The following is a 22468-nucleotide window of genomic DNA, read 5'->3' on the forward strand; positions in this document are numbered from 1 at the left end:
TGTAGTATATAGACACACACTGTATATATGTAGTGCACTATGTAGTATATAGGCGCACACTGTATATATCTAGTATATAGGCGCACACTGTATATATGTTATGTAGTATATAGGCGCACACTGTATATATGAAGTACACTATGTAGTGTATAGGCGCACACTGTATATATGTTATGTAGTATATAGGCGCACACTGTATATATGTAGTATATAGACACACACTGTATATATGTAGTGCACTATGTAGTATATAGACGCACACTGTATATATCTAGTATATAGGCGCACACTGTATATATGTTATGTAGTATATAGGCGCACACTGTATATATGAAGTACACTATGTAGTGTATAGGCGCACACTGTATATATGTAGTATATAGGCGCACACTGTATATATGTTATGTAGTATATAGGCGCACACTGTATATATGTAGTACACTATGTAGTATATAGGCGCACACTGTATATATGTAGTATATAGGCGCACACTGTATATATGTTATGTAGTATATAGGCGCACACTGTATATATGTAGTACACTATGTAGTATATAGGCACACACTGTATATATGTAGTATATAGGCGCACGCTGTATATATGTAGTATATAGGCGCACGCTGTATATATGTAGTATATAGGCGCACACTGTATATATGTAGTATATAGGCGCACACTGTATATATGTAGTATATAGGCACACACTGTATATATGTAGTATATAGGCACACACTGTATATATGTAGTATATAGGCACACACTGTATATATGTAGTATATAGGCACACACTGTATATATGTAGTATATAGGCACACACTGTATATATGTAGTATATAGGCACACACTGTATATGTGTAGTATATAGGCGCACGCTGTATATATGTAGTATATAGGCGCACGCTGTATATATGTAGTATATAGGCGCACACTGTATATATGTAGTATATAGGCGCACACTGTATATATGTGTAGTATATCTAGTGCGCCCTCTAGTGTTTTGGCTCTTTGCACATGCAGTATGTTGTCAGACTTTGACCCGTCTTTATGATCTGTGCTGTCAGGAATCCTGGGTGACCTTCGCCCGCGGGGTGTGACAGTGACGATATACACACTACCTGCTGCAGCTCCCGGTGGCAGACGTCTCTCAGTCACAGACATGGACGGCTCTCAGGAACTGATGGAGAGGTATCAGGCTGCAGTCCAGGGCTTCAGAGTGCCTCCTTGTGGCTGGAGGATCTGTCTGGCACATGAATTTCAGGAGAAGAGGAAACCCTTTCAATTGGAGCATGTGTCCGCCACCAATAGGCTGGCTCACCTACCTATGGGTGTCCGGTAAGTGGTTTCCTCTGTACTGTGGTGTCCTCCCGTGTCCTGCCTTCTGTATGATTGTGCCCACCTATTCTGTGTGCTAAGCGTGTTATCTATTCTGTTCATCAAGCATGTTACTAATTACAGAAAGCAGATAACATGTGTAGTACACACAACAGATAACACGCTAAGTCTACGGAATGAACACGCCTGATAAACAATAGATAATGCACTGTGTAATAATCATGTTATCGATAGTGTGCTTTGTGTGTGAACACATGATATGTGCAGTAAACATGTTACCCTCTCTGTGTGCTGTGCGTGTTATCGATTATCTCACTGACGAGTAATCTATTTCTCCATCTCATGTAGGTATCTCATGTGGTGGCTACGCAAGACATATGTGGAGAAGAAAGCACCCTTTATAGACATGTTCAACTCGGTACCTTTACGTCAGATCTATGGTAAGTGACGCGTGTCTGCGTTTTCCTGTACATACGTAAAAGATCAACTGTAAGGTATCCTAATAACTGAGAGACTCCTTTCCGCGTCCTGTCGCCTGTCCACGTCCTGCGGCCTCTCTGCGTCCTGCCGCCCCTGACTGCGGCCTCTCTGCGTCCTGCCGCCCCTGACTGCGGCCTGTTCGCGTCTGTCGCTTCTGACTGCGGCCTCTCTGCACCCCCTGAGCTGCCCTTGTGCTGTGGGATCAATTTCAGGTCAGCCACGTGTGCCGTGCTGTGCACCAGTTTGCCTTCATTCCAGCAGATTTTTCTGCTGCAGTCATTCTCCTGGACTCTCCGGCACTTTCCCCGTTTTGCCAGTTCTGCTGCTTCTATTTCCAGGACTGTTCTGTACATCCGGTTTCTCCAGTTAGTTCCATCAGAACCAGTTAAACCTGATCAGGAGCCCTGCAGCCACGTGCATCACATTCTCACGTGTGGTAGGACAGTGGAGTGCTCCCCACGTGTGCTGTGGATTTATAAGCTACTCATTCATTATAAGATCGCAATGTGGACTTTCTGCTGACCAGCGGCTGAGCACCTGTTATTGACTGGTCCTCTGGAAGTGCTGAAGGACACAAACCACCTGGAGATGTTAGTCATAGTTCTCTTAGGTGTTCAGGACCGTGGGGTTCATAAGTGAAAGTACAGAATTGCCGTAAATCCGAAATCTTCTCGACAAACATGGAGTTAGAGAAATTTCAGGAGGATCTCATGTCAACCACTTCGGATGAAGCAGGGTGTATAAAATTAATAAGAACAGGGGCTGTTGGTGCAGTAGATGATGATGATGATGATGATGTAGTGGTTGGTATGGTAGATGTGGGGGATGATGTAGTGGTTGGTATTTGGGCAGGGCATTAACTATATTTGTAATGGTTCTTCTCTAGCTTTTTGGGCAGGACGTTACCTCTAGTAGTAAGGGTTTTTCTCCAGTGTGTGGCTTGCACATTACCTCTAGTACTAAGGGTTTTTCTCAGCAGTAGATGATCTGGAGGTTACAGCAGTCTGTAGATGATCTAGAAGTGATGGACCAGTCTGTAGAGGATCTAAAGGTGATGGGACAGTCTTTAGGTGATCTAGATGTGATGGACCAGTCTGTAAGTGAAGTAGAGGTATGGCAGCAGCCTACCCTTCTCTCTGGCAGTATGTACAGTACAGACCAAAAGTTTGGACACACCTTCTCATTCAAAGAATTTTCTTTATTTTCATGACTATGAAGGCATCAGAACTATGAATTAACACATGTGGAATTATATACATAACAAACAAGTGTGAAACAACTGAACATATGTCATATTCTAGGTTCTTCAAAGTAGCCACCTTTTGCTTTGATTACTGCTTTGCACACTCTTGGCATTCTCTTGATGAGCTTCAAGAGGTAGTCCCCTGAAATGGTCTTCACTTCACAGGTGTGCCCTGTCAGGTTTAATAAGTGGGATTTCTTGCCTTATAAATGGGGTTGGGACCATCAGTGGTGTTGAGGAGAAGTCAGGTGGATACACAGCTGATAGTCCTACTGAATAGACTGTTAGAATTTGTATTATGGCAAGAAAAAAGCAGCTAAGTAAAGAAAAACGAGTGGCCATCATTGCTTTAAGAAATGAAGGTCAGTCAGTCAGCTGAAAAATTGGGAAAACTTTGAAAGTAAGGGCTATTTGACCATGAAGGAGAGTGATGGGGTGCTGCGCCAGATGACCTGGCCTCCACAGTCACCGGACCTGAACCCAATCGAGATGGTTTGGGGTGAGCTGGACCGCAGAGGGAAGGCAAAAGGGCCAACACGTGCTAAGCATCTCTGGGAACTCCTTCAAGACTGTTGGAAGACCATTTCAGGGGACTACCTCTTGAAGCTCATCAAGAGAATGCCAAGAGTGTGCAAAGGAGTAATCAAAGCAAAAGGTGGCTACTTTGAAGAACCTAGAATATGACCTATTTTCAGTTGTTTCACACTTGTTTGTTATGTATATAATTCCACATGTGTTAACTCATAGTTTTGATGCCTTCATAGTCATGAAAATAAAGAAAACTCTTTGAATGAGAAGGTGTGTCCAAACTTTTGGTCTGTACTGTACATGTATGCACAGTCAGTCTGTAGACAATACGTGTATTGCTAATATATCAGTCCCTTCATTGTGATAACTAATGGAGCCTGAAGATGTCATCTATATGATGTGTCTGAAGACGCTTAGGTACATTCTCTCTTTAGAGTTTGTAGAGCATCCCGGACAGAACAAGCCGATCTCGTTGAAGGGTCGGGTCCACTAGAATGAACACTATCCTGCTCGTCCTCACTGCTCTGGTAATAATTAGTGTTTTTTCTCATTCTGTGTTCTACTTGACAAACGTGTAATCAAAGGTGGATAAGAAAACTTCTAGGAGACCAGGATTAAGTGCATTAATGTGTAACTCTACTTTAAAGGGGTATTCCCGTCTTATCAAGTGATGACACTAGGTGGGGGTCTCGCCAGCTAAACCAGCACGTTATCCCGTTCATTCTCAGCATCGGTGGGGGTCCCAGAGGACTGACCCCAACTAATCCTCTAACAAATGAATATGACACGTCTTCTCAGCTGCCCCACCTGGATAGGTGTGTGCTTTCCAGCTGAGCCACAGACATGAGCGCTAATGGGCTGAACGTGTAGAGGATTCCTATCTGCCCAAGCTGCTGGCCCCTCAGGGCTTCTAGGACATTTTTTAGATTCCTTGGGGGGATGTTGAGCACTGCTCCTGCGTCATGCTGCATTAATCTCAGTTTTGGTCTGTTCAGACCAGAAAACAGTCTCATCCTAAACTGTACAAACAAAGTCAGATTGCAGTGTTTACCCGGCTGTTCAAAATCCAAGGGAGGCCCGGATAGACGCCAGAAACCAAGCGCCAAATGCAAAAAATCAAACAGAAGAAAAATCCAGCTTCCCAAGAAAAGTGATCATCTTTAATACATATGTGCCGCCGACATACAATACATGTCTACGCGTTTCAGATCACAAAAATGTGGGCCCTTACTCATGACCATCCTAAACTGTGGTCTAGACATGACTGTAATCATATTGGAGTTTTCATAAAGTGGTGAACGTTCCAGTACTCGCTGTGGAATGCAGAGACTTGTGATCCCCACAGAACTTTCTCAGTGACATCACGGTCATGTCTCGTCTTGGTGTTTCCTATGATGGAGCTAGCATCTTCCCCTGCTTATATATTGCCACGTTTCCATTACATGACCCGCTCTTACTTGGTATATATTTCTGTGATATTCCTAAATTGTCTCTGGTGGGCTACAGTGATGAAGGGGTTAACATTGGTACATATTGTGGGATAGGGTTGGCAGCCATTTTCCACACAGTCACATGAGGCTATTTTATTTTTTTATGAAACTGAGGAGGGGGGTTTGTCTTTACATTATTCACCATGCAATACAAATGACCTGACAATCTTATTCTGTGGGTAAGCGTGATTGTGGAGACACCAAACTGCTAGTTTTTCTGTTTTAACCCCTTGAGTCCCTGAGGATTGTTTTATTTTTGCATTTTCCTTTCTGCCTTCCTGGAGCATTAACTTTTTTATTTATTTATTTATTTATTTTCAATCACATAGCCAGACAGACAATTTCTAATGGCACCACATAATATTGCCTACGAATTATTAGGAAGCTGAAAAAAAATTCCAAATGGGGTGTAATTGCAAAAAAAAAACACTCAATTCTGCCACAGCATTCCCTATGAGATAAAACTGACCTGTTCTCTTCATTCTCCGGGTCAGTACGATTACAGTGATACCACATTTATATAGTTTTATGGGTTTTGTTTTTACAGTGTTCCCTATGAGATAAAACTGACCTGTTCTCTTCATTCTCCGGTCAGTACTGTTACAGTGATACCACATTTATATAGTTTTATGGGTTTTGTTTTTACAGCGTTCCCTATCAGATAAAACTGAGCTGTTCTCTTCATTCTCCGGGTCAGTACGATTACAGTGATACCACATTTATATAGTTTTATGGGTTTTGTTTTTACAGCGTTCCCTATGAGATAAAACTGACCTGTTCCCTTCATTCTCCGGTCAGTACTATTACAGTGATACCACATTTATATAGTTTTATGGGTTTTGTATTTACAGCGTTCCCTATGAGATATAACTGACCTGTTCCTTCATTCTCCGGGTCAGTACGATTACAGTGATACCACATTTATATAGTTTTATGGGTTTTGTTTTTACAGTGTTTCCTATGAGATGAAACTGACCTGTTTTCTTCATTCTCCGGTCAGTACGATTACAGTGATACCACATTTATATAGTTTTATGGGTTTTGTATTTACAGCGTTCCCTATGAGATAAAACTGACCTGTTCCCTTCATTCTCCGGTCAGTACTATTACAGTGATACCACATTTATATAGTTTTATGGGTTTTGTATTTACAGCGTTCCCTATGAGATAAAACTGACCTGTTCTCTTCATTCTCCGGGTCAGTACGATTACAGTGATACCACATTTATATAGTTTTATGGGTTTTGTATTTACAGCGTTCCCTATGAGATAAAACTGTCCTGTTCCATTCATTCTCTGGGTCAGTACTATTACAGTGATACCACATTTATATAGTTTATGGGTTTTGTTTTTACAATGATCCCTATGAGATGAAACTGACCTGTTTTCTTCATTCTCCGGGTCAGTACGATTACAGCGATACCACATTTAGGGTACTTTCACACTAGCGTTTTTCTTTTCCGGCGCTGAGTTCCGTCCTAGGGGCTCAAATCCGGAAAAGAACTGATCAGTTTTATCCCCATGCATTCTGAATGGAGAGTCCGTCCTTCAGGATGCATCAGGATGTCTTCAGTTCAGTCGTTTTGACTGATCAGGCTTTTCAGAAAAACGTAGCATGCTGTATTTTTACCTCCGGCCAAAAATCCTGAACACTTGGACTGAACGCCGGATCCGGTCTTTTTCCCATTGACTTGCATTAACGCCGGATCTGGCACTGTGTGTTCAGTCAAACCGGATCCGGCTTTTGCATGTTAAACCCGAAAAATGTGAAAAAAAAGTTAAAGTCCATAAATGGCGGATCCGTTTTTTCCAATGTATTTTTTTCATTGTGATCAAAATCCTGATCAGGATTCAAATGTAATCCGTTTTCACGCGTTTTTCCAGATCCGGCGGGCAGTTCCGGTGTCGGAATTGAACGCCGGATTAAAACAACGCTAGTGTGAAAGTAGCCTAATATAGTCTTATGGGTTGTGTTTACAGTGTTCCCTATAAGATAAAACTGACCTGTTCTCTTCATTCTCCGGTCAGTACGATTACAGTGATACCACATTTATATAGTTTTATGGGTTTTGTATTTACAGCGTTCCCTATGAGATAAAACTGACCTGTTCTCTTCATTCTCCGGGTCAGTACGATTACAGTGATACCACATTTATATAGTTTTATGGGTTTTGTATTTACAGCGTTCCCTATGAGATAAAACTGACATGTTCTCTTCATTCTCCGGGTCAGTACGATTACAGAGATACCACATTTATATAGTTTTATGGGTTTTGTATTTACAGCGTTCCCTATGAGATAAAACTGACCTGTTCTCTTCATTCTCGGGGTCAGTACGATTATAGTGATACCACATTTATATAGTTTTATGGGTTTTGTTTTTACAGCGTTCCCTATGAGATAAAACTGACCTGTTCCCTTCATTCTCCGGTCAGTACGATTACAGAGATACCACATTTATATAGTTTTATGGGTTTTGTATTTACAGCGTTCCCTATGAGATAAAACTGACCTGTTCTCTTCATTCTCCGGTCAGTACAATTACAGAGATACCACATTTATATAGTTTTATGGGTTTTGTATTTACAGCGTTCCCTATGAGATAAAACTGACCTGTTCTCTTCATTCTCCGGTCAGTACGATTACAGAGATACCACATTTATATAGTTTTATGGGTTTTGTATTTACAGTGTTCCCTATGAGATAAAACTGAGCTGTTCTCTTCATTCTCCGGGTCAGTACGATTACAGTGATACCACATTTATATAGTTTTATGGGTTTTGTATTTACAGCGTTCCCTATGGGATAAAACTGTCCTGTTCCCTTCATTCTCCGGGTCAGTACGATTACAGTGATACCACATTTATATAGTTTTATGGGTTTTGTGTTTACAGTGTTCCCTTTGAGATAAAACGGACCTGTTCTCTTCATTCTCCGGTCAGTACGATTACAGTGATACCACATTTATATAGTTTTATGGGTTTTGTTTTTACAGCGTTCCCTATGAGATAAAACTGTCCTGTTCCCCTCATTCTCCGGGTCAGTACGATTACAGTGATACCACATTTATATAGTTTTATGGGTTTTGTATTTACAGCGTTCCCTATGAGATAAAACTGACCTGTTCCCTTCATTCTCCGGTCAGTACAATTACAGAGATACCACATTTACTTCATGGGAACTATAGCTGTGATGTGCTGGAACACTTGAGAGTGATGGAATGGCTCTCCCGATCAACGCATGGGGAGAAGTTCGCGGCCCAGAAGTACACGCTTCTGGGATTTCAGCATTTAGATGCTGTGGTCACATTTGACTAGGGCATCTAAAGGGTTAAATATCTACGATCGGTGTTATCGCCGGTCACAGACATTAGCCCTGTGCTTCTGCTGTTTGAAGCCGCAAATAGTCTCATCTGAATTTTAATTTTTATTTCTAAAACCTTTTGTTTTTGTCTTTTTTAGCCCCCAGCCCCAAATGTAATTTATCCTACTGTATTATATCTGATAACCACACCGTAAGATGAATGGCTGCATTACTTCTGGGTTTAGAAATACGTCTTGTACTTATCATTGGGGTGAAGAGCAATTCCGGCAAGCTGATAGGTGAGGCATGGCCTATTAGTTCAGCTATGTCTTGACTGCCATCGACAGGCTATATCCACGTGACAGCCATTAACCGTGGTTATGTAGTATGTGTCTCCATAAAGGTATTGTTGGAATGTCCTAGATGGAGACATGTGACAGTGGTGAACGGGCTTTGATGCTTTAGAAGTCTGAACATCCTAAGACAAGCCTGCAAGATAATTTATTAATGCCCAAGCGGCAGGACAGAAAATGGCTGCTAACGTCTTCCCTGCCCCATCTCCAATGGGCCGTAAGGGGGACATGGAATCCTTTCACATCCCCATGTCAATGATTTACGAATGAGATGAGAGACCCTGAGGTAAGGGTAGCGATGTTCTGATGAGTGATGGGGAGGGACGGCCTGGTTGTCTGCAGCACTTACAGAAGACTGTACAGAGCCATGATATGCCCTCACATAACATCCTGTATGAGACAACTTCAGTACCTCAAACCAAGGCCTATCAGACACTAGAGGTGTGACCAAGCTAAGGCAGCAGGATGTGAGGTTGGAGTCTTACCTGATGAACTTATCGGAGACCGAATAGTTCTGGAATCAGAGTGAACACTGCGACTACCAGACCCAAACGTACTGAGAGCTGCTGGCAGGTGTAGAGGCCATAAAGCTCCAGAAATGCCAGTACAAGCAAGACAGCAAAAGCCAAACGAGCTGTAAACTATACTGCAAAAACACCAAAAAGAGAACAAGGTGAAAGTAAACACCGACATCCGCTGCTGATACTCTGCCCAGGGTGGCTGCTTCCAGTGAACGCTGACCTGTATGTGGAGATACCGACATGCAAATGTAAGCAATGCAAGATGGCAAAAGCCAAACGAGCTGTAAACTATACACCAAAAAGACAGCAGCAAAAAGATAACAAGGTAAAAAAGCTAAAGTGTTCCCGGTGTTGGTTGCTGAAGATGGCTTCTGGCAAGTAAAGCTGGACACTGAAGGCTTCTATCTCACTACATTCCGGACTCCCTTCAGATTTTACTGATGGCTACCCATGCCTTTTGGGATTTCCACTGCTCCTGAGAATATATCTATATAGGCAGCATGAAGCAGTGGACGCCCTGCTTGGAGCAGAAGTTATGTCCGATGATGTTCTGGTGACTGCTGAGGGGAAGCCACAGGGGATGGTGACGAGAATTTGACTGGAGTTGGAGAACCACAGCTGAAATTCATTCAAAAGCTGAGAATGAGGCTATGGTGGGTACCATGCATGGACACTTACTGACAGCAGAAGGCCTGCATGGTGATATCGGTAAAGTCACGGCAACTGTATGACTCGCAGAACCCTGACCGTGTCCAATCCATTCAGAGACCGATTTGTACACTGCCTTTCAGAATTCTTACGGCATCATTCAAATGTATGTGAAATGTGGGGGTGTATCAGGATGTCAGAGATGTACGGGGGGGCAGGTTGTGATAAGAGGAGAGGAGGAGGTCCTGTGAGGATCAGAGATTACATGTGGGGTGTATCAGGAGGTCAGAGATGTACGGGGGGGGGGGGGGGGGGCAGGTTGTGATAAGAGGAGAGGAGGAGGTCCTGTGAGGATCGGAGATTACATGTGGAGGTGTATCAGGAGGTCAGAGATGTACGGGGGGGGGGGGGGGGGCAGGTTGTGATAAGAGGAGAGGAGGAGGTCCTGTGAGGATCGAGATTACATGTGGGGTGTATCAGGAGGTCAGAGATGTACGGGGGGGGGGGGGCAGGTGGTGATAAGAGGAGAGGAGGAGGTCCTGTGAGGATCAGAGATTACATGTGGGGGTGTATCAGGAGGTCAGAGATGTACGGGGGGGGGGCAGGTTGTGATAAGAGGAGAGGAGGAGGTCCTGTGAGGATCAGAGATTACATGTGGGGGATGTATCAGGAGGTCAGAGATGTACGGGGGGGCAGGTTGTGATAAGAGGAGAGGAGGAGGTCCTGTGAGGATCAGAGATTACATGTGGGGGTGTATCAGGAGGTCAGAGATGTACGGGGGGGGCAGGTTGTGATAAGAGGAGAGGAGGAGGTCCTGTGAGGATCAGAGATTACATGTGGGGATGTATCAGGAGGTCAGAGATGTACGGGGGGGGGGGGGGGCAGGTTGTGATAAGAGGAGAGGAGGAGGTCCTGTGAGGATCAGAGATTACATGTGGGGTGTATCAGGAGGTCAGAGATGTACGGGGGGGGGGCAGGTTGTGATAAGAGGAGAGGAGGAGGTCCTGTGAGGATCGGAGATTACATGTGGAGGTGTATCAGGAGGTCAGAGATGTACGGGGGGGGGGGGGGGCAGGTTGTGATAAGAGGAGAGGAGGAGGTCCTGTGAGGATCGGAGATTACATGTGGGGTGTATCAGGAGGTCAGAGATGTACGGGGGGGGGGGCAGGTTGTGATAAGAGGAGAGGAGGAGGTCCTGTGAGGATCAGAGATTACATGTGGGGGTGTTTCAGGAGGTCAGAGATGTACGGGGGGGGGGGGGGGCAGGTTGTGATAAGAGGAGAGGAGGAGGTCCTGTGAGGATCAGAGATTACATGTGGAGGTGTATCAGGAGGTCAGAGATGTACGGGGGGGGCAGGTTGTGATAAGAGGAGAGGAGGAGGTCCTGTGAGGATCAGAGATTACATGTGGGGATGTATCAGGAGGTCAGAGATGTACGGGGGGGGGGGGGCAGGTTGTGATAAGAGGAGAGGAGGAGGTCCTGTGAGGATCAGAGATTACATGTGGGGGTGTATCAGGAGGTCAGAGATGTACAGGGGGGGGGGGCAGGTTGTGATAAGAGGAGAGGAGGAGGTCCTGTGAGGATCGGAGATTACATGTGGGGGTGTATCAGGAGGTCAGAGATGTACGGGGGGGGGGGGGCAGGTTGTGATAAGAGGAGAGGAGGAGGTCCTGTGAGGATCGGAGATTACATGTGGGGATGTATCAGGAGGTCAGAGATGTACGGGGGGGGGGGGGGGGGGGCAGGTTGTGATAAGAGGAGGAGGTCCTGTGAGGATCAGAGATTACATGTGGGGGTGTATCAGGAGGTCAGAGATGTACGGGGGGGGGGGCAGGTTGTGATAAGAGGAGAGGAGGAGGTCCTGTGAGGATCAGAGATTACATGTGGGGATGTATCAGGAGGTCAGAGATGTACGGGGGGGGGGGCAGGTTGTGATAAGAGGAGAGGAGGAGGTCCTGTGAGGATCAGAGATTACATGTGGGGTGTATCAGGAGGTCAGAGATGTAGGGGGGGCAGGTTGTGATAAGAGGAGAGGAGGAGGTCCTGTGAGGATCGGAGATTACATGTGGGGGTGTATCAGGAGGTCAGAGATGTACGGGGGGGGGGGGGGGCAGGTTGTGATAGGAGGAGGTCCTGTGAGGATCAGAGATTACATGTGGGGATGTATCAGGAGGTCAGAGATGTACGGGGGGGGGGGGGCAGGTTGTGATAAGAGGAGAGGAGGAGGTCCTGTGAGGATCAGAGATTACATGTGGGGATGTATCAGGAGGTCAGAGATGTACGGGGGGGGGGGGGCAGGTTGTGATAAGAGGAGAGGAGGAGGTCCTGTGAGGATCAGAGATTACATGTGGGGATGTATCCGGAGGTCAGAGATGTACGGGGGGGGGGGGGGGGCAGGTTGTGATAAGAGGAGAGGAGGAGGTCCTGTGAGGATCAGAGATTACATGTGGGGTGTATCAGGAGGTCAGAGATGTACGGGGGGGGGGGGGGGCAGGTTGTGATAAGAGGAGAGGAGGAGGTCCTGTGAGGATCAGAGATTACATGTGGGGGTGTATCAGGAGGTCAGAGATGTACGGGGGGGGGCAGGTTGTGATAAGAGGAGAGGAGGAGGTCCTGTGAGGATCAGAGATTACATGTGGGGTGTATCAGGAGGTCAGAGATGTACGGGGGGGGGCAGGTTGTGATAAGAGGAGAGGAGGAGGTCCTGTGAGGATCAGAGATTACATGTGGGGTGTATCAGGAGGTCAGAGATGTACGGGGGGGGGCAGGTTGTGATAAGAGGAGAGGAGGAGGTCCTGTGAGGATCAGAGATTACATGTGGGGGTGTATCAGGAGGTCAGAGATGTACGGGGGGGGGGGGGGGCAGGTTGTGATAAGAGGAGAGGAGGAGGTCCTGTGAGGATCAGAGATTACATGTGGGGGTGTATCAGGAGGTCAGAGATGTACGGGGGGGGCAGGTTGTGATAAGAGGAGAGGAGGAGGTCCTGTGAGGATCAGAGATTACATGTGGGGGTGTATCAGGAGGTCAGAGATGTACGGGGGGGGGGGGGCAGGTTGTGATAAGAGAAGAGGAGGAGGTCCTGTGAGGATCAGAGATTACATGTGGGGTGTATCAGGAGGTCAGAGATGTACGGGGGGGCAGGTTGTGATAAGAGGAGAGGAGGAGGTCCTGTGAGGATCAGAGATTACATGTGGGGTGTATCAGGAGGTCAGAGATGTACGGGGGGGGGCAGGTTGTGATAAGAGGAGAGGAGGAGGTCCTGTGAGGATCAGAGATTACATGTGGGGGATGTATCAGGAGGTCAGAGATGTACGGGGGGGGGGGGCAGGTTGTGATAAGAGGAGAGGAGGAGGTCCTGTGAGGATCAGAGATTACATGTGGGGGTGTATCAGGAGGTCAGAGATGTACGGGGGGGCAGGTTGTGATAAGAGGAGAGGAGGAGGTCCTGTGAGGATCAGAGATTACATGTGGGGATGTATCAGGAGGTCAGAGATGTACGGGGGGGGGGGGGGGCAGGTTGTGATAAGAGGAGAGGAGGAGGTCCTGTGAGGATCAGAGATTACATGTGGGGTGTATCAGGAGGTCAGAGATGTACGGGGGGGGGGGGGGGGGGCAGGTTGTGATAAGAGGAGAGGAGGAGGTCCTGTGAGGATCAGAGATTACATGTGGGGATGTATCAGGAGGTCAGAGATGTACGGGGGGGGGGCAGGTTGTGATAAGAGGAGAGGAGGAGGTCCTGTGAGGATCAGAGATTACATGTGGGGTGTATCAGGAGGTCAGAGATGTACGGGGGGGGGGGGCAGGTTGTGAGGAGAGGAGAGGAGGAGGTCCTGTGAGGATCAGAGATTACATGTGGGGATGTATCAGGAGGTCAGAGATGTACGGGGGGGGGGGGGCAGGTTGTGATAAGAGGAGAGGAGGAGGTCCTGTGAGGATCAGAGATTACATGTGGGGGTGTATCAGGAGGTCAGAGATGTACAGGGGGGGGCAGGTTGTGATAAGAGGAGAGGAGGAGGTCCTGTGAGGATCGGAGATTACATGTGGGGGTGTATCAGGAGGTCAGAGATGTACGGGGGGGGGGGGGGCAGGTTGTGATAAGAGGAGAGGAGGAGGTCTGTGAGGATCGGAGATTCATGTGGGGGTGTATCAGGAGGTCAGAGATGTACGGGGGGGGGGGGGCAGGTTGTGATAAGAGGAGAGGAGGAGGTCCTGTGAGGATCGGAGATTACATGTGGGGGTGTATCGGGAGGTCAGAGATGTACGGGGGGGGGGGGGGCAGGTTGTGATAGAGGAGAGGAGGAGGTCCTGTGAGGATCGGAGATTACATGTGGGGGTGTATCAGGAGGTCAGAGATGTACGGGGGGGGGGCCAGGTTGTGATAAGAGGAGAGGAGGAGGTCCTGTGAGGATCGGAGATTACATGTGGGGATGTATCCGGAGGTCAGAGATGTACGGGGGGGGGGGGCAGGTTGTGATAAGAGGAGAGGAGGAGGTCCTGTGAGGATCGGAGATTACATGTGGAGGTGTATCAGGAGGTCAGAGATGTAACGGGGGGGGGGGGGGCAGGTTGTGATAAGAGGAGAGGAGGAGGTCCTGTGAGGATCAGAGATTACATGTGGGGTGTATCAGGAGGTCAGAGATGTACGGGGGGGGGGGGGTGAGAGGTGGATCAGTCGGGCAGCAGAGTTGAGGATGGATTGGAGGGCTGTGAGATGCTGGATGGAGGCCACAGATGTCTTACTCCTGGATGGTCCCCCTCTCCAGAGACACATTGAAGAGCAGAGCTTTATCCTTCTCTCCTCCGCTGGTGATCGCCCTCCTGGTGATACAATTATCTGTTTTCTCATTTAGTTTTGGGAGTGAATTTTGTTTTGTTTTATAATCATGTAAATTAGTAAAAGTTCAGTTTTTAGCTGGATATTGTTCTTGTCAGTAATACTCCTTTTCTCTGTGTCTGTATATAGCTGTGATATAGGGTGTGACAGTAACAGGACCCTGTCATTTCTAGGGGCCCCCCTTGGAGGAATCGGTGGAGGAACCATCACACGGAGCTGGAGAGGGGAGTTCTGCCGCTGGCAGCTGAATCCTGGACTGTACCACTACAAGACGGTGACCGAGAACCAGGTGAGTGACCGCACCAGACGCAGAGATGACATGTGCTGCATACGTGTGCGTGACCGCAGTGTGGAGATTATACTGTGCTGTGTATTATGGTACTGGTGTATAATGTATGTACAGTGGATATAAAAAGTCTACACGCCCCCGGTAAAATGTCAGGTTTCTGTGATGTAAACAAAATGAGACAAAGATAAATCATTTCAGAACTTTTTCCCCCTTTAATGTGACCGATAAACTGTACAACTCAATGGAAAAACAAACTGAAATCTTTTACGTGGAGGGAAGAAAAAATATAAAACTAAAACAATGTGGTTGCATAAGTGTGCACACCCTCTTATAACTGGGGATGTAGCTGTGTTCAGAATGAAGCAATCACATTCACAATCCTGTTAGATCGGAGTCAGCAGACACGGCCATCATGTAAAGGGCCTCGATTGACCCCAGATAAAGGTCAGCCGCTCTAGTTGGTCTTTCCTGAAATGTTCTTGGTCACATCCCACAGCAGAAGCCACGGTCCACAGAGAACTTCCATCAGAGGGATCTCATTGTTAGAAGGGATCAGTCAGGAGAAGGGGGACAAGAGAATGTCCAAGGCATTAGATCTACCATGGAGCACAGAGGAGACCGTCATCATCAGGTGGAGGAGATATGGCCCAACAGTGACATCACCAAGAACTGGACGTCCCTCCAAAACTGATGAAGACGAGAAGAAACTGGTCTGGGAGGCGACCAAGAGGCCCACAGCAACATTACAGGAGCTGCAGGAATATCTGACAAGTACTGGCCGTGTGGTCCATGTGACAACAATCTCCCGTATTCTTCATATGTCTGTGCTATGGGGTAGAGGGCAAGACGAAAGCCTCTTCTTACCAAGAAAAACATCCAAGCCAGGCTACATTCTGCAAAAACACATCTGAAGTCTCTCAAAAGCAAGTGGGAAAAGGTGTTATGGTCTGATGAGACCAAGGTGGAACTTTCTTGGCCTAAATTCCAAAAGATATGTTTGCGGGCAAAAACAACCCTGCACATCACCAGAAGAAGCCCATCCCCACAGTGAGGCCTGGTGGGGGCAGCATCATGCCAAGGGGCTGTTCTTCTTCAGCTGGAACTGGGGCCTTAGTTAAGCTGGAGGGAATTCTGAACAGGTCCAAATACCGGTCAATGTTGGCACAAAACCTTCAGGCTTCTGCTAGAAAGAAGAACATGAAGAGGAACTTCATCTCTCAGCAGGACAACGACCCAAAGTAGACATCCAAATCAACCAAGGAATGGCTTCCCCAGAAGAAGATCAACGTTCTGGAATGGCCCAGCCAGAGCCCAGACCTGAATCCGATTGACAATCTGTGGGGTGATCTGAAGAGGGCCGTGCCCAGGAGATGCCCTCGCAATCTGTGGGGTGATCTGAAGAGGGCTGTGCCCAGGAGATGCCCTCACAATCTGTGGGGTGATCTGAAGAGGGCTGTGCCCAGGAGATGCCCTCGCAATCTGTGGGGTGATCTGAAGAGGGCTGTGCCCAGGAGATGCCCTCGCAATCGGTGGGGTGATCTGAAGAGGGCTGTGCCCAGGAGATGCCCTCGCAATCTGTGGTGTGATGTGAAGAGGACTGTGCCCAGGAGATGCCCTCGCCACCTGTGGGGTGATCTGAAGAGGGCCGTGCCCAGGAGATGCCCTCGCCATCTGTGGGGTGATCTGAAGAGGGCCGTGCCCAGGAGATGCCCTCGCCATCTGTGGGGTGATCTGAAGAGGGCCGTGCCAGGAGATGCCCTCGCAGTCTGTGGGTGATCTGAAGAGGGCTGTGCCAGGAGATGCCCTCGCAATCTGACAGATTTGGAGGGTTTGTGCAGAGTCAAAATGTGCCCATGCTGATAGACTCAGGCCCAAAAAGACTGAGTGCTGGAATAACATCAAAAGGGGCTTCAACAAAGTATTAGTGTAAGGGGGTGCACACTTATGCAACCAGATTATTTTAGTTTTATATGTTTTCTTCCCTCCACCTAAAAGATTTCAGTTTGTTTTTCCATTGAGTTGTACAGTTTATCGGTCACATTAAAGGGGGGAAAAAGTTCTGAAATGATTTATCTTTGTCTCATTTCTTTACATCACAGAAACCTGACATATACACTGTATATATGGATGCATGTAGCACTGCAGTGTATCACTGTATATATGGATGCATGTAGCACTGCAGTATATCACTGTATATATGGATGCATGTAGCACCGCAGTATATCACTGTATATATGGATGCATGTAGCACTGCAGTATATCACTGTATATATGGATGCATGTAGCACTGCAGTATATCACTGTATATATGGATGCATGTAGCACTGCAGTATATCACTGTATATATGGATGCATGTAGCACTGCAGTGTATCACTGTATATATGGATGCATGTAGCACTGCAGTATATCACTGTATATATGGATGCATGTAGCACCGCAGTATATCACTGTATATATGGATGCATGTAGCACTGCAGTGTATCACTGTATATATGGATGCATGTAGCACTGCAGTATATCACTGTATATATGGATGCATGTAGCACTGCAGTATATCACTGTATATATGGATGCATGTAGCACTGCAGTATATCACTGTATATATGGATGCATGTAGCACTGCAGTATATCACTGTATATATGGATGCATGTAGCACTGCAGTGTATCACTGTATATATGGATGCATGTAGCACTGCAGTATATCACTGTATATATGGATGCATGTAGCACCGCTGTATATCACTGTATATATGGATGCATGTAGCACTGCAGTATATCACTGTATATATGGATGCATGTAGCACTGCAGTATATCACTGTATATATGGATGCATGTAGCACTGCAGTATATCACTGTATATATGGATGCATGTAGCACTGCAGTATATCACTGTATATATGGATGCATGTAGCACTGCAGTATATCACTGTATATATGGATGCATGTAGCACTGCAGTATATCACTGTATATATGGATGCATGTAGCACTGCAGTATATCACTGTATATATGGATGCATGTAGCACTGCAGTATATCACTGTATATATGGATGCATGTAGCACTGCAGTATATCACTGTATATATGGATGCATGTAGCACTGCAGTATATCACTGTATATATGGATGCATGTAGCACTGCAGTATATCACTGTATATATGGATGCATGTAGCACTGCAGTATATCACTGTATATATGGATGCATGTAGCACTGCAGTATATCACTGTATATATGGATGCATGTAGCACTGCAGTATATCACTGTATATATGGATGCATGTAGCACTGCAGTATATCACTGTATATATGGATGCATGTAGCACTGCAGTGTATCACTACAGGGAGTGCAGAATATTAGGCAAGTTGTATTTTTGAGGATAATTTTATTATTGAACAACAACCATGTTCTCAATGAACCCAAAAAAACTCATTAATATCAAAGCTGAATATTTTTGGAAGTAGTTTTTAGTTTGTTTTTAGTTTTAGCTATTTTAGGGGGATATCTGTGTGTGCAGGTGACTATTACTGTGCATAATTATTAGGCAACTTAACAAAAAACAAATATATACCCATTTCAATTATTTATTTTTACCAGTGAAACCAATATAACATCTCAACATTCACAAATATACATTTCTGACATTCAAAAACAAAACAAAACAAATCAGTGACCAATTAGCCACCTTTCTTTGCAAGGACACTCAAAAGCCTGCCATCCATGGATTCTGTCAGTGTTTTGATCTGTTCACCATCAACATTGCGTGCAGCAGCAACCACAGCCTCCCAGACACTGTTCAGAGAGGTGTACTGTTTTCCCTCCTTGTAAATCTCACATTTGATGATGGACCACAGGTTCTCAATGGGGTTCAGATCAGGTGAACAAGGAGGCCATGTCATTAGATTTTCTTCTTTTATACCCTTTCTTGCCAGCCACGCTGTGGAGTACTTGGACGCGTGTGATGGAGCATTGTCCTGCATGAAAATCATGTTTTTCTTGAAGGATGCAGACTTCTTCCTGTACCACTGCTTGAAGAAGGTGTCTTCCAGAAACTGGCAGTAGGACTGGGAGTTGAGCTTGACTCCATCCTCAACCCGAAAGGCCCCACAAGCTCATCTTTGATGATACCAGCCCAAACCAGTACTCCACCTCCACCTTGCTGGCGTCTGAGTCGGACTGGAGCTCTCTGCCCTTTACCAATCCAGCCACGGGCCCATCCATCTGGCCCATCAAGACTCACTCTCATTTCATCAGTCCATAAAACCTTAGAAAAATCAGTCTTGAGATATTTCTTGGCCCAGTCTTGACGTTTCAGCTTGTGTGTCTTGTTCAGTGGTGGTCGTCTTTCAGCCTTTCTTACCTTGGCCATGTCTCTGAGTATTGCACACCTTGTGCTTTTGGGCACTCCAGTGATGTTGCAGCTCTGAAATATGGCCAAACTGGTGGCAAGTGGCATCTTGGCAGCTGCACGCTTGACTTTTCTCAGTTCATGGGCAGTTATTTTGCGCCTTGGTTTTTCCACACGCTTCTTGCGACCCTGTTGACTATTTTGAATGAAACGCTTGATTGTTCGATGATCACGCTTCAGAAGCTTTGCAATTTTAAGAGTGCTGCATCCCTCTGCAAGATATCTCACTATTTTTGACTTTTCTGAGCCTGTCAAGTCCTTCTTTTGACCCTTTTTGATAAAAGGAAAGGAAGTTGCCTAATAATTATGCACACCTAATATAGGGTGTTGATGTCATTAGACAACACCCCTTCTCATTACAGAGATGCACATCACCTAATATGCTTAATTGGTAGTAGGCTTTCGAGCCTATACAGCTTGGAGTAAGACAACATGCATAAAGAGGATGATGTGGTCAAATACTCATTTGCCTAATAATTCTGCACGCAGTGTATATATGGATGCATGTAGCACCGCAGTATATCACTATATATGGATGCATGGAGCACCGCAGTATATCACTGTATATATGGATGCATGTAGCACCGCAGTGTATCACTGTATATATGGATGCATGTAGCACCGCAGTATATCACTGTATATATGGATGCATGTAGCACTGCAGTGTATCACTGTATATATGGATGCATGTAGCACTGCAGAGTATCACTGTATATATGGATGCATGTAGCACTGCAGAGTATCACTGTATATATGGATGCATGTAGCACTGCAGAGTATCACTGTATATATGGATGCATGTAGCACCGTGGTGGTGACTGAACACGGAGATGTTTTTGTTCCGCAGTTCACCGTGTGCGTGCGGCGGAGGGGTCAGACCGTTTACCAGCAGGTTCTGTCTACTGAGCGTCCTCACACACTGCAAGGATGGAACTGGGGGTACTCCGGCTCTCAGGCTTACTACCATGCCTTGTATCCACGAGCCTGGAGCGTCTACTACCTGCCCGGGCAGAGCATCACCTTAACCTGTCGGCAGGTGTCTCCAGTGATCCCTCATGACTATAAGGTAAGGGATATAGGCATGTAAGGTTAGGGTTCTCCCTGTACAGTCAGGTAACAGCTGTCTGTTACTTCGGGGTGTAAGGTTAGGGTTCCTCCTGTACAGTCAGGTTACAGTTGTCTATGACATTGGGTGTAAGGTTAGGGTTCTCCCTGTACAATCAGGTTACAGTTGTCTATGACGTCAGGGTGTAAGGTTAGGGTTCCTCCTGTACAGTCAGGTTACAGTTGTCTATGACATTGGGTGTAAGGTTAGGGTTCTCCCTGTACAGTCAGGTTACAGTTGTCTGTTACATTTGGGTATAAGGTTAGAGTTCCCTTGTACAGTCAGGTTACAGTTGTCTGTTACGTCGGGGTGTAATGTTAGGGTTCCCCCTGTACAGTCAGGTTACAGTTTTCTGTTACTTCGGGTGTAAGGTTAGGGTTCCCCCTGTACAGTCAGGTTACAGTTGTCTGACATTGGGTGTAAGGTTAGGGTTCTCCCTGTACAGTCAGGTTACAGTTGTCGGTTACGTCAGGGTGTAATGTTAGGGTTCCCCCTGTACAGTCAGGTTACAGTTGTCTGTTACGTCGTGGTATAAGGTTAAGGTTCCCCTGTACAGTCAGGTTACAGTTGTCTGTTACTTCGGGGTGTAAGGTTAGGGTTCTTCCATACTTTTCATGGTGTCCTCTCCGTACACAGGACTCTTCCCTGCCGCTCGCCGTCTTCATTTGGGATGTGGAGAACTCCGGCAGCGAGGATGTGGAGGTTTCTATTATGTTCACAGTGAGGAACGGCAGCGGAGCCCGAAGTGATGGCGCCGGGGGCCACTGGAATGAACCGTTTCAGCTGCGCCAAGATGGAGAGTCCGTGTCGGGGGTCCTCCTACATCACTGTACCGCCTCCAATCCCTTCACCCTGGGGGTGGCGGTGCGGGCAGGGTAAGCGCAGGCCACACCTTTTTCTTTCTTCACCATTTGTAAAACCTCAGCTTGCAGTCGGTGAATAGAAATATTGATGACATCCAGAGGCTGATAACACATGTTGTCAGGGGGTATCCAAACAATGGACAAGGGAAACAGCCAGCATCTGAACCGTGGCCCCTAAGTGGGGTCATCTTCTGTGAACCTCCTGCTCCTTCAGGGGGGCCAAGTGAATCATTGTACCAGAGCGCCCTCAGCTGGTAAAACAGGCAAGTGTCAGCCTTGGAATGTAAAGCAGAGTGCGTTCATTCACAGGCAGCAAGCAGAGATCATGAGGTGGTGAGGGATCGAAACAGTCTATTAGAAATTGCCAAACTAGGTTTTTGTTTTGTTTTGCTTTTGCAGTAGTCTGTACTGTTCCTTTAAATGTCTGGGTTCAGAATGTGCACAGGACCACACCTGGTCTGACATGTGAGAACATGGCTCTTGTATTCAGACTGAGCACATAACTACACCTGGTCTGACATGTGAGAACATGGCTCTTGTGTTCAGGCTGTGCACAGGATCACACCTGGTCTGACATGTGAGAACATGGCTCCTGTGTTCAGGCTGAGCACAGGACCATACCTGGTCTGACATGTGAGAACATGGCTCTTGTATTCAGACTGTACAGGACCACAGCTGGTCTGACATGTTAGAACATGGCTCTTGTGTTCAGGTTGTGTACAGGACCACACCTGGTCTGACATGTGAGAACATGGCTCCTGTGTTCAGGCTGAGCACAGGACCACACCTGGTCTGACATGTGAGAACATGGCTCTTGTGTTCAGGCTGAGCACAGGACCACACCTGGTCTGACATGTGAGAACATGGCTCCTATTTTCAGACTTTACAGGACCACAGCTGGTCTGACATGTGAGAACATGGCTCTTGTGTTCAGGCTGTGCACAGGATCACACCTGGTCTGACATGTGAGAACATGGCTCCTGTGTTCAGGCTGTGCACAGGACCACACGTGGTCTGACATGTGAGAACATGGCTCATGTGTTCAGGCTGTGCACAGGACCACACCTGGT

The 22468-nt window shown here is 46.5% G+C and overlaps 1 protein-coding gene across 1 annotated transcript in view; it reads left to right on the forward strand.

Moving 5' to 3' along the window:
- The window catches only part of GBA2 (glucosylceramidase beta 2), a 121758-nt gene that overhangs the window by 48599 nt on the left and 50691 nt on the right, over nucleotides 1–22468 (forward strand). Inside the window, 5 exon segments of the mRNA XM_040420669.1 lie at nucleotides 1062–1332; nucleotides 1681–1772; nucleotides 14908–15023; nucleotides 20278–20496; nucleotides 21172–21405. Coding sequence (XP_040276603.1) covers nucleotides 1157–1332; nucleotides 1681–1772; nucleotides 14908–15023; nucleotides 20278–20496; nucleotides 21172–21405 — 837 coding nt within the window. The 5' untranslated portion in view covers nucleotides 1062–1156.

The sequence above is a fragment of the Bufo bufo genome, chromosome 2, assembly GCF_905171765.1.
Source record: "Bufo bufo chromosome 2, aBufBuf1.1, whole genome shotgun sequence".
In the NCBI taxonomy this organism is placed as follows: domain Eukaryota; kingdom Metazoa; phylum Chordata; class Amphibia; order Anura; family Bufonidae; genus Bufo; species Bufo bufo.